At 39.7% G+C, this 13312-nt stretch overlaps 1 protein-coding gene across 7 annotated transcripts in view; it reads left to right on the plus strand.

The window, feature by feature from the left end:
• The window catches only part of ERICH6 (glutamate rich 6), a 37047-nt gene that overhangs the window by 9032 nt on the left and 14703 nt on the right, over positions 1-13312 (plus strand). For 6 of the 7 annotated variants that reach the window (XM_045037438.1, XM_045037439.1, XM_045037440.1 and 3 more), the window contains exons 4-12: positions 194-256; positions 536-591; positions 685-801; positions 3152-3265; positions 4217-4374; positions 5513-5583; positions 6941-7086; positions 9661-9746; positions 12521-12676. In XM_045037438.1, coding sequence (XP_044893373.1) covers positions 194-256; positions 536-591; positions 685-801; positions 3152-3265; positions 4217-4374; positions 5513-5583; positions 6941-7086; positions 9661-9746; positions 12521-12676 — 967 coding nt within the window. The remainder of the gene's footprint in view (positions 1-193; positions 257-535; positions 592-684; positions 802-3151; positions 3266-4216; positions 4375-5512; positions 5584-6940; positions 7087-9660; positions 9747-12520; positions 12677-13312) is intronic. The other variant, XM_045037437.1, reaches the window with a different exon arrangement.

Genomic DNA, 13312 nt, shown 5'->3' on the forward strand with positions numbered 1-13312 from the left:
GATGTGATAGATCAGTGGTGCCTTCCCTCTGTTCCTTATTGTTGATAAAATATTATTTGGAAAGGGCAAAAAAGTCAAAGGTCAAACAAACACAAATAAGGGTACTTACTTTTCCAAAAGGCATATTTTCTTTTGTATTAAACTTCTTTTCTACTTTGTCAGGATTGATGACAAGTGTATGCTTGTTTTACAGGGAAGAAAGCACCCTCTATAATTAAGGAACCTGAACATGAAAATCTGGCTTCTAAGTTAAGAGGTAAATAGATAGAGTCCTTCCCTCTGCCGGCAAAGGCAAACCAGCCTTAACTCAGACAGTGCACACCCCCTCTAGAAAAGCCCTCCCGTAAGAATATGCTCAAGAAGGTGGTGAAAAGGTTTCAGGGCATTTAAACTGTGTCTGTGCGTGCGTGCGTGCGTGTGTGTGTGTGTGTGTGTGTGTGTGTGTGTTTGACACAGGGTAGTGGGTTAGGAGAAAACGGAACACACTGTACTAAGGTTTTAAACTTGCTTTCTAAATCGATGCTTTTCTCTGCAGAAAAATGGGTAATTAATCCAGAAGAGCGAAAACTGAATGTTTTATGTGAGTTGGAGGTAAGAAATGTTTATCAGTCCAATAGTACACAGGGTTCGTTGTAAATACCACTTATTCAAACGTCGATTCTCTCTCTCTTTTTAAAAATGTAGTTTAAAGAAGACTTCATAACACTGTTTGAGCCAGCTCTGAAAACACTGCCCAGCATTGGGCCACCATCCATTCTGAAATTCAAACAAGAGAGTTCCAATATAGGCATTAACTTCAAGGTGATTTTAATTCATATTATTTTTAAATGTGAAAATGTTTTTTATTAACAAATGATGTCATAAGCCACATGATGATTTGCACACAAGACAGTGAACATGCTTTTTAAAAAATACACGAAGAGCTCATTTATTTGGAATAGCTCTTAGGGTGGCTGTGTTTGTTTCCAGGGGCTGCTGTATCCAAATACCGCAAACTGGGTGGCTTAGAACCGTAGCAACTTGTTGTCTCGTCGTTCTGACGGCTAGAGGTTCAAAATCAGTTTGTCAGCGAGTCCAGCCTGTAGGGGAGCATCCCGCCTTGCCTCTTCCCAGTTCCGGTGTGCCCATCAACCCTTGTCTTTCCTTGGCTTGTGGCTTCTCCATTCCGATCCCCGCCTCAGTTGTCCTGGCGTTCTCTGCATCTGTTTCCAAATGTCCCTCTTCTCCAGGCACACCACTTAAGTTAGATTATGTAAATTATGGAGATTATGTAAATTAGTTACAACCTCAACCTATCTTTTCAGGGGACAAAATTCAACACACCAGAGCAGTGGGGGACCGAATGGTGGTATGATTATTTGCAAACTCGGGTGACCTGGCCATGTGGAGGGAACAGCATGCTCCCCAGATTGGCACCCCCGTATTTCTTCTGGGGTCTGCTAAAGGTGCAGGCTTATCCACTGGAAATAAGAGCCATCAACTGTGTGAGGCTGCGCCCCACAGATGTGTACGCAGGGTCGATGGGAACGCTGTGTGGACACAATAACGTGCGGCTCATTGCCGCTTTGTGCAGCACATTAAACTATGCAAGTCTCACAAGGAGTTGCACACTAAATGTCATGTAGTATCAGTCAATATTTGCTCTTTATATCTGTCCATGTTTCTAAACTTTATGGCCACCCTATAGACTCTTCAGGCTGAAATTCTTTTATTCAAACCTAGCTCCTTTCTCTTTCTGAACCACAGAAGTTTGTAGTCAAGGAAGTGTCTCGAGTTTTCTTCTGCTGACACCCGGAGCTGGTCCTAAACATGAGGAAAGCCTTGTAGCCTTTCTTCCCGGGAGTTGTGCCTGCATTGGCACCAAGGCAGGGCTGGCTTCTCCTGGATCTTGGGCAGATCCCTCAGGTCCGCCTAGATGGGGCTTTGACACTAGTGTAGTTCAGGGGCGGCAGTAGCTGGCTCGCCAGCTCTCCTCTCCAGCTCCACTGTCTCCAGGAGCAGATTCCAGCCCCACTCATGGTCTTTGGAAGAATCTCCACCTTGCTTCCCCCACAGGTGAAGGGGTGAAGGGACCATGGGCTGAGGAGCTCGTTAGCAAGACCCTCATAGGGAAGGGTTGTGGATGGCCTGGAATCGCCACACTCTTTTTCTGCCTGCTCCGTCACTTAGGTGACAAGCTACATGTGTCACCGCCATCTCTCTATGGTGGGGCTTTACTCTCCAAGGGTTCTGCTGTCAGCGATGTGCAGTACTTGCCATTGGGTAGTTTCGGTAACCTCAAGATACGGGCCATCACTCTGGTGGTGAATGCCTGGCTGCACAGGCCCCCTCGCCACCCTTTGGCCCCACAGTGGCCATTTTGCTAGTCCCAGAGAATGGCAAATTACAGCTGGCTTGGTAGTGTTCATGACCTGCGACTCATACATGATGTGGGTTTTTCCTGGAGGCCTGTGCTAAGGCTGCTTGCTTGCCCAAGAACCCCTGCAGTCACAGTCGTGACCTCAGATCATAAACATGGCCATAGTGCACCAACCCTTGAGCCCCTAACTCCCCTGTGTCCTGTTGCTTCTCCGGGTCTCCCCCACCCCTTCTGAATTACCTTCACAGCACAGTCAGGAGAATCCAGAGCCCCAAGCTGGGGCTAACGCGTTATCCTCTGTCTCGTGCCTCTAGTTACACGCCATAGCGCCCCTCCCCCATGAGGAACTCGGCTGTCAATAGTAAAGTCATTTCTGCAACTTTCTTCTTGCGATGAGGAGACATCCTAAGGATCCACAAGCTCCTGATGGGCTCAGCTGTGCTCTGGTGAACAGTGCCAGACAGAGGCCCTCAATACACCGCCTCAGCCTCTTCAGTCCTCACCAGCCCTTGAGTAGAAATAATGTCTCATTACTGGAATACACAGATCTTGCTAGCTTGGTGCCTTCTGGTAGAGGATCTTAGCCCCCTGAAAGTTCCCCACCAGCTAGTTCAGGGGGCCCCCAGGGATTCCGGCAGGAGTTCTCAGGCAGGTTGGCACACAGCCCTCCAGCCCTGCTCTCCTTCTGGACTTTTGCTGGCCCTGCCCAGAGTCCCAGCAGCATCTACTGCTCCCAGGGGCTCTGGGCCCTCTTGTGGGCACTCATTTATTCTTGTTTTCCTCTCTCTGAAGGAAGAAGAGGAGGAGATATCGCCCACGTGTGAATTTTGTGGAGGCGATCTAAAATCATTTCTTTCCAATATGGATGTTTACTATGACGATGATAGCTCTAAACCAATAGAAGATGTGAGTTCTAATGCAGGTTCACTGAGGAAATGGTGTTATTTTTAAACACACGAAGTGTTTCCTGCCCCACACGGCAAGTCTTAAAAGAGTTACATGTTAGCTGTTGGGGAAATGCAAATCATAATCACAATGGGATACCATTCCATACCCACTAGGATGGCTATAATTAAAAAGACAGATAATAACAAGTGTTGGCAAGGATGCAGAGAAACTGGTACTCTCATATACTGCAAAGGGGGAATGTAATACGGTGTAGCCACTTTGAGAAACTGTCTGGCAATTCCCCCAAAAGTTAGAGACATAGTTACCTATAGCCCAGCAGTTACACTTCTAGATATATACTCAAGAGAACTGACAACATATACCTACACAAAAACTTAACACACAATGTTCATAGCAGCATGAGTCCTAACAGCCAAAAGTGAAAACAACCCAAACATCCATCAACTGATGAATGGGTAAGTAAATATGATATATCCATACAATGGAATATTATTTAACCATAAAAAGAAATGAAGGGCTGATACATGCTACGACATAGAAGAACCCTGAAAACATTATGCTAAGCAAAAGAAGCCAATCGCAAAGTACCACAATTGTATGATTCCACATATATGAGCTGAACAGAACAGGCAAATGTATGCAGACAGAATTTAGCTTAGTGGTTTCCAGAGGCTGAGGGGAGAGATGGGAAGGGTTAACGGATAAGAGTTCGTGTTCTAAAAGTTGGCTGCAGTGATGGTTTTGCACAACTCTGTGAATACACTAAAAGCCATTGACTAGTACATTTGAAATGGATGAATTGTACGGTATGTGAACTCTATCTCAATCAAGCTGTTACTAGGAAAAAGCTACCATAGATTGTTACCCAAATTTCATTAGCCATTTTTGCCCCCTGTAATTATCTTCCTCTAGGACTAATGAGATGAACATGACCTCTTTGTTTTCCAGGTCTCCTGTTGTAGTTATTTTCAAAATCTGATTGACTACATCTATGAGGAAAAACAAAAAACCCAAAGCTCTAAAGCTGAATTAATCTGTATTGACCCTCATGCAGCCCATGGCAGTGAACTTGATAGACTCAAAGCAAAGGAAAAAGCCCTTCGGAGGTAACATTGAGCCTTTGATATTGAGACTCAGGCCCGCTTAAGCTTTTTGTAAATGAACCTTGTTTTTTTTCAAAATCTTTAATTTTGAAGATGTGTTCTCAGTAATGAAATAAAAATTGGCCAAAGCAAACCTATAAAAATTCCTGGTGGGGGGGAGCCTGGGTGACTCGGTTGAGCAATCGACTCTTGATTTCAGCTGAAGCCAGGATCCTAGAGTCATGGGATCGAGCCCCACGCTGGGCTCCAAGCTGAGCCTGGAGCCTGTTTGAGATTCTGTCTCTTTCCTTCTGCGCCTTTCCCCAATTTGAGCTTTCTCTCTAAAATTAAGAAAAAAATTTAACTTGTTAAATAAAAATAAAATAAAATTAGATGGTAGATGTTATTGAGATTCAGAAGCTCCCAGAAACTCTGGAAACTTACCAATTCAAAGTAGAAATTTACCAGGGTGCCTGGTTGGCTCAGTCAGCGAAGTGTCTGACTCTTGATTTGGACTGGGGTTGTGATCTCACGGTTGTGGGATCAAGCCCTGCATCAGGCTCTGTGCTGAGCATGGAGCCTGCTTAGGATTCTCTTCCTCCCTCCCTCTCTCTGCCCCTCCCCTGCTCGTGCTTTCTCTCTCTCTGAAAATAAATAAACATTTTTTAAAAATAAAAATAAAATAAAGTAGAAATTTACCAATTGTGGGGCGCCTGGGTGGCTCAGTCAGTTAAGCGTCTGACTTCGACTCAGGTCATGATCTCACAGTTCGTGGGTTCGAGCCCCACGTGGGGCTCTGTGCTGACAGCTCAGAGCCTGGAGCCTGTTTCGGATTCTGTGTCTCCTTCTCTCTCTGACCCTCCCCTGTTCATGTTCTGTCTCTCTCTGTCTCAAACATTAAAAAAATATTAAAAAAAAAAAAGAAATTTACCAATTGCAAATTCTCAGGGCAATTTGGAATTCCCATATTGGAGAAATTTGTTGAATTTGTTGCCTGAAGAGAGTAGAAACTTATATGTATGGATTAAATGCCTGGATTCACAAGTAATAATAGATAAAAATAATAATGGATAGTATGTAAACAGTTAAAATTTGTACTAAAATTCTGTTTTAAGCTTCAAACACATTTTGGATTTATACAGCATATTTTTTAATTTTGTAGAAAACAGGAGCGACAAATGGCCAGACAATTTGCACTAATGACAAATGAACAGACTAATTTATCTGAAGACGGTGAGTTCCTCAATGCTGGTGTTATGGGTCAGTTGTTCATCAGAAAGCTCAGATGTTTGACCAAAAGCTACAATTGGTATTTTAAAAAATATATTTAAAATGTTCATTTCAGGGGCGCCTGGGTGGCGCAGTCGGTTAAGCGTCCGACTTCAGCCAGGTCACGATCTCGCGGTCCGTGAGTTCGAGCCCCGCGTCAGGCTCTGGGCTGATGGCTCGGAGCCTGGAGCCTGTTTCCGATTCTGTGTCTCCCTCTCTCTCTGCCCCTCCCCCATTCATGCTCTGTCTCTCTCTGTCCCAAAAGTAAATAAACGTTGAAAAAAAAAATTAAAAAAAAAAATGTTCATTTCAGTCAATGTAGCAGTTAAAATGGCTCAGAAAGGCTGGTGTGTCAGCTTTCTGGCTTTCGAAGTTTTTAGTCTTCAGCTTACTATTGTTATTGACTGAAACAAATTAGCAACATCTATAGAACACTTTACAGATAGCTGAAAAGAGCTTACTGAATTCATTGTCTCTTGGTTGATTAAGCACACATTCCCTTCTGTTTTCAAGCTGGGATATGGAAAAATCCGTCAAAAATAAATCACAATTGTTTCTTCATACGTGGACCAGTATGGCTATAGTGTGGGTGAAATGGAAAGAGCACTGATTTTTAGAATCAAGTTCTTGATTTATGTACTTGCTTTTCTCCTTATAGGCTGTCCGATTTGGGGCAAAGTATTTAATCTTTCTGAGCACAGGCTCCTCCTCTACCACTCAGAGCTATTGAAAAGTACTTAGAGGGGCGCCTGGGTGGCTCAGTAGGTTAAGTGGCTGACTCTTGATTCCAGCTCAGGCCATGATCTCATGGTTCGTGAGTTTGAGCCCTGCATCGGGCTCCAACTGACAGTGCAGAGCCTGCTTGGGATTCTCTCTCTCTCTCTCTCTCTCTCTCTCTCTCTCTCTCTCTCTCTCTCTCTCTCTTTCTCTCTCTCTGCCCCTTCCATGCACTCTCTCAAAATAAATAAACTGAAAAACAAAAACAAAAAAATTAAAAAAAAAAAGATACTTAGGAAAGACGGACATTTGTTTTGGTTTAAACTAAATCCCTGGTACAAAGTTCCTTAATATTCAAGTGTTTCCTACTAAACACAAGGCCAGAAAGTTCCACTTAATGAAAATCATCATTCTTTGCTTAACAAGGGAATGTCTTTATTTTTTTAACAAAAGAACACACTCACTTTAATTTAATGAAAGCCTCATTTTTCTGCCATTAAAAGAAGTCTGATGAATCAATACATTTGTAATAAGGTTTGCAATTTCATTTTAGAAGAGAGGTTTTGGAAAATTTAAAACAAATATGTGATTCTTTTCCCATTAGAGCCAAAGCACTTAAAAACAATTTCTTACCAACTTTCCGTGGATATTCCAGAAAAAGAGCTATTTGATGACAGACTACTTGATTTCCAACTAGAAAACAGAAACATATCCATTGTTTGTTGTGATGCTAGAATAGCATGTGGAAAGGTAATTATCTTGCCTTTTTTTTTTTTTACTTGCTACTCTTTAAAATCAGTTTTACCTGAAGTTGTAAAAGCTGTCATAATGAATATAACAGGTTGGCTACATGACACATTCAACTCTTTGTCAAGAAGAAATGGTACAGATGTGGCTTTTTAACTTCTACTAGACTTTAAAACAATGTTTTTACATGTTTTATGGTAGTCTATTTTGGCTAAAGCCTTTTTATTTTAAAATGTGATTGTTGTACATTAAAAAATGTTTGGAACACTTAAAAACTAAAAAAGAAGGGGAGAAATATCACCAAAACCTCAAGCACTTTCCCAAAATCATTGTTAATATTTCAACATGAACAAACTGGAGAACACCAAAGGAAAAAAAACCTTAAAAGCAGCACAGAAAAAGAAATTCTGTTTATATTTAAAGGAAAAGAGTTAGAGGGCTGCCTGCGTGGCTCAGTTGGTTAAGCATCCCACTTTGGCTCAAGTCATGATCTCATGGTTCATGGGTTCGAGCCCTGTGTCAGGCTTTATGCTGACAGCTCCGAGCCTGGAGCCTGCTTCAGAGTCTGTGTCTCCCTCTCTCTCTGCCCCACCGCTCACACTCTGTCTCCCTCTCTGTCTCAAAAATAATAAAACATTAAAAAAAAAATAGAGAAACTGTCAGATAACCTCCCAACGGCAACACTGGAAGTCAGAAGACAGTGGAATGTCTTAAAGAAAATAGTGGTCAATCCAGAAGTTGATAACCAGCTAACATATTTTTCAAGAAAATATGGCCCCCCAAAACACTGTCTGGTAAAGTCAAAGATAATTTGTCACTAGTAGCCCTTCATTAAAGGAAATTCTAAAGAATGTACTTTGTGTCACTGGATGGTCTGAGGTTCAAGAAAGATGAAAAGAAAGTGGTACATAGTTTTTTTTTGGATAAAACTAAAAGTTGACTAATAAAACAACAATAATAATAGCTTGTGGCACTTCAAAAAACAGAAAAGAATAAAAATACATTTAAAAATAGTACATGATGGGAAATAGGTTAAATGTAATTATGGTATTATAAATCCCTTGGTTTGGGAGAAGGGCAAATATTTTTAAAAAAATTTTTTTTGACGTTTTTTATTTTATTTTTTGGGACAGAGAGAGACACAGCATGAACGGGGGAGGGGCAGAGAGAGAGGGAGACACAGAATCAGAAACAGGCTCCAGGCTCTGAGCCGTCAGCCCAGAGAGAAGGGCAAATATTAAAGCTTAACTTCAGACTTTGATAAATTAAGTTTGCTTGCTGAAATTTCTAGAGTAGCCAGAAAAAATAACAGAAGCAGAGAGTATAAGTTCCAAATGCATAGAGACAGAACAGAAAATAGGATTTTCTATATATATATATATATATATATATATATATATATATATATATATATATATATATATTTATATATTTATATATTTATATATTTATATATTTATATATTTATATATTTATATATATATAAATATATATATATTTTTAACAAATTTCTGTTGTTTAATGTTTATTTTTGAGACAGAGAGAGACAGAGCATGAACAGGGGAGGGTCAGAGAGAGAGGGAGACACAGCATCTGAAACAGGCTCCAGGCTCTGAGCTGTCAGCACAGAGCCGGACGCGGGGCTCGAACTCACGGACCACGAGATCATGACCTGAGCTGAAGTCGGCTGCTTACCCAACTGAGCCACCCAGGCGCCCCTGGATTATATATTTTAATTACCCCCCTCCAAAAGACAAAATTGCATAAAGGAAAAAAAACATAACAGGGAACATACAGAAAATATCAAGGAATGTTAGTAATTATATGTAATATTTATGGATTGAAAGATTAAATATTTTAAAGATGACATCCTTCCCAAATTGATTTATCCATCCAATGCAACTGCAGTCTGTTGAAGTATAATTTATATACAGTAAGATTCACCTTTTTCGGATGTACAGCTCTACGAATTTTGGCAGTTATGTAGCCACTACTACAATCAGTATATTGAATCTTTCTATTGGGCTAGAGCTGGTTTGTAATCTCCTGTTTTGTTTTTACAGTAAGATGTGAATAAGGTAAAAATTAAAAAAAAAAATTCAAACAGGTATGTAATGTCAGATCCCTGCCTGAAAACTTTTATCAAGTTATCTGCAGGGGTTAGGAATACTCCTTAATGATTCCTAAGGATTATTCCCGGTCACTGTTGCAGGGCCAAAAATTTATTTATTTAAAAAAAAAATGTTTTAATGTTTATTTTATTTTTGAGGGAGAGAGACAGAGTGTGAGTGGGGAAGGGGCATAGAGAGGGAGATACAGACTCTGAAGCAGGCTCCAGGCTCTGAGCTGTCAGCACAGAGACTGACACAGGGCTCAAACCCATGAATCACAAGATCATGACCCGAGCCGAAGTCAGACGCTTACCCAGCTGAGCCACCCAGGTGTCCCCCAAAAATTTTAATTAAGAAATACTTTGTATCACTGTCTAGCAAGCAAAGGATGCTTGTTACTATCATAATTGATGTGTTATATCTGGAACAATTAATGGTTAAGGGTCCTTTCATTTTTCGTGGTCAGATCATGAGGAATGAGCTCTTAGAGAAGCACTACAAACATGGGAGCAAGTTTCTGACTTCATTTCCAGATGGAACAACACAAATATTGTATCCTTTCAACAAGTTATTTTTATTAGTTTTATTTCTTTACAAAAATGATATAGAAAAAATATATAGAAAACTATAAAGAAAAAAAATAGTTATACCCCAAATCCCACCACCCAATGAAAAGCTATTAACATCTTATATAACCTTCCTATTTCTTTCTATGAACATATATATATTTTTTTCATTTTTATTTATTTATTTTTGAGAGATAGAGTGTGTGCACAAGCAGGGGAGGGGCAGAAAGAGAGGGAGACACAGAATCTGAAGCAGGCTCCAGGCTCTCAGCTGTCAGCACAGAGCCCAATGTGGGGCTTGAACCCACAAACTGTGAGATTATGACCTGAGCCAAAGCTGGACGCTCAATTGACTGAGCCACCCAGGTGCCCCTATATAATTCTTTAAAAATCAATTCTTCAACTAGCTATTCATATTTTATAACTTTCCCTTTCTGCATAATATGTAATAATGTTATGAGTATATAATATGCAATAAATATAGAGATACACCGCCATTTTTATAACCATAAAGTATTTAATAATGAGGATGTATTATAATTCATTTAACCTAACCACAAAGGTTGTTTCACTTTTTTTTTTTGCTACTATAAACAACAGCTAAATGAACAGCTTTGTGCAGACTTCTTTGTGTACTTATCACTTATTTCCTTGAATTAAATGCCTAGATGCCTAGGGGTAGAAATTCTGGGTAAGAAATTACAGACATTTGGGGCACCTGGCTGGCCCAGTCAGTAGAGCATTTGACTCTGTATCTCAGGGATGCGAGTTCAAACCCCACATTGGGTGTAGAGGTTACTTAAACACATACACACACAAACAAAAAACCTAAAGAAATCTGAATAAATTATTAAAAAAAGAAATTACAGGCATTTTAAAACTTTGGTAGACTTTCTCCCCCCAGAAAATATGTACCGATTTACACATCTGTGAGCAGCACATTATTTTTTAGTACAAAAATTCAGTATCTGTTTTATGAAATGCTAAGTGATTCATCACTTGAACTTCTGCCTGATGGCCAAGCCATTTGCTATTCTGACATAAAGGCCATTTAATACTTTCAGGAAAGTAAAAAACAAACAAAACTATAAAATGAGGTGGGTTTTTTGGTGACTAAAGGCCCCAATTTTTAGGAGAAAGTCATGTTTAGTCATAGTTTCCTAAAAGTCTAGTCAAATCCCAATAATCAACCAGAAAAATAACTTTCATGTCATAGGAATTATGAAGTTTTAGTCTGTAGGCCCTATGAGAAAGAGTGTAAGTTTTGTTTTAAATAAATACATTTAAATAAATACAGTACCTTTTAAATAAATCCCCCCTTCTTTTATTATCATTATCAGTTAATTCCCTGGCTTTAATTCTTGAAGGCCATGGCTGCTTTTCAAAATGATTCAGAGTCGATCTTGTGTTTACTTCACCTCTGGGCTTCTGATCAGCTTAGATAGGACTGAGTATTAATGGTAAATTATCCTCAGTAGACTTTATTCTTTTTGATGCTATTGTAAATGGAATTATTTTCTTAATTACACTTTCAGAATGTTCACTGCTAGTATATAGAAATACAATTTATTTTTATATGTTGGTCTTGTAGCCTACAACCCTGCTGAACTTGTTTGTTCTAATATATTGTTTTGTGGATTCCTTTGGATTTTCTAAATACAAGAGCATGTCATCTGCAAACAAAGTTTTACATCTTTCATTTGCAGTCTGGATGCCATTCATTTCTTTTTCTTGCATAAAATTTCCCTGGTTAGAACGTTTAGTGTAATGTTGAATAGAAGTGGGGAGAATGGACATTTTTGTTTAGTTACTGATCTTAGCGGGAAATCAGTCTTTCACCATTAAGTATGATGTTAGCTGTGGGTTTTTGTTAGACACTCTATTAGATTGAGGAGTCTCCCTTTCATTCCTAGTTCACTGAGTTGTTATCATGAAAAGGTGTAAGTTTTTGTCAAATGCTTTTTCTTTAAAAAAATTTTTCTTTAATGTTTATTCTTGAGACAGAGACAGAGCATGAACAGGGGAGGGGCAGGGAGAGAGGGAGACACAGAATCTGAAACAGGCTCCAGGCTCTGAGCTGTCAGCATAGAGCCCGACACAGGGCTCGAACCCACCAACTGTGAGATCATGACATGAGCTGAAGTCGGACGCTTAACTGACTGAGCCACCCAAGTGCCCCTCAAATGCTCTTTCTGTGTATACTGAGATGATTTTTTTTTCTTTTTATTCTATCAATATAGTATATTTCATTGATGGATTTTTTTTTTCAACGTTTATTTATTTTTGGGACAGAGAGAGACAGAGCATGAACGGGGGAGGGGCAGAGAGAGAGGGAGACACAGAATCGGAAACAGGCTCCAGGCTCTGAGCCATCAGCCCAGAGCCTGACGCGGGGCTCGAGCTCACGGACCGCGAGATCGTGACCTGGCTGAAGTCGGACGCTTAACCGACTGCGCCACCCAGGCGCCCCACATTGATGGATTTTTTAGATGTTAAGCCAACCTTGCATTCCTGGGATAAATTCCTCTTTATCTAATACTATATAATCCTTTTTATATGTCACTGGATTCCATTTACCAGTATTTTGTTGAGGATTTTTATGTCTTGTAAATATACTTTGATCCCATAAAAAGCATAAAATCCTTTTTGTAATAACAGTAACTCCCATTCTAGGATGGTTTCAAAGGGCTCTCTCATAAATTTATACTCAGAATAGTTGAGGACCATTAGAACAACTCAAATAACCTTATCTAATCTCAGCTACCCATCTGGAAACCTAGCCATCATCCGAGTGCCCAACAAAATAAATGGCTTCACTTGTATAGTCCAAGAAGACATGCCCACTGACCCTGCAATTTTAGCATTGCTAGATTCTTCTGGCAGAATTTCCTGCTATCATCCCAATGGAAATGTCTGGTAGGCTTCTAAGTTTCTCTTGCTGCCATTTGGCTGGGGGGGGGGGGGGGAGGGGGGCGGTGGGGGTGTTGTGAAATTTTATTTTTTCTTTTATTTTTTCCAACTCTATTGAGATATAATTGACATTCAACATTGTGTAAATTAAAGGCATAAAATGTGTTGATTTGATATACTTGATATATTTCAAAATGATTATCCCATTGCATTATCTAACATCTCCATCACATCACATAATTACCATTTCTTTTTTGTGTTTAGAACATTTAAGATACACTCTCTCAGCAACTTTCAAGTATATATACAGTATGACTAGCTATAATCTCTATGTTGTACATTAAATACCTAGAACTTATTCATCTTATAACTAGAAGCTTTCTTTTTCCTTTGAAATGATAAGAATGGCTTTAAGATTTATTTAAGTTAGTCTTTGGCAGTAATGTTCAACTCAGAGAAATTTTTTATTTATGTCATTCCATTTGCTTCCCAGTGGAAAAATCCCAGGCAACTATGTAAAACAAAGCTCATCACATTCTTTCTATAAACAGCAAGAAACATGAACTATATGATTTCAATATTAGAAAAAAACTCTCAATAAACTATATGGTCACCCTAAGGATTTGGGATATGAATCTAGTG

The sequence above is a fragment of the Felis catus genome, chromosome C2 (assembly GCF_018350175.1).
Source record: "Felis catus isolate Fca126 chromosome C2, F.catus_Fca126_mat1.0, whole genome shotgun sequence".
Lineage (NCBI taxonomy): Eukaryota > Metazoa > Chordata > Mammalia > Carnivora > Felidae > Felis > Felis catus.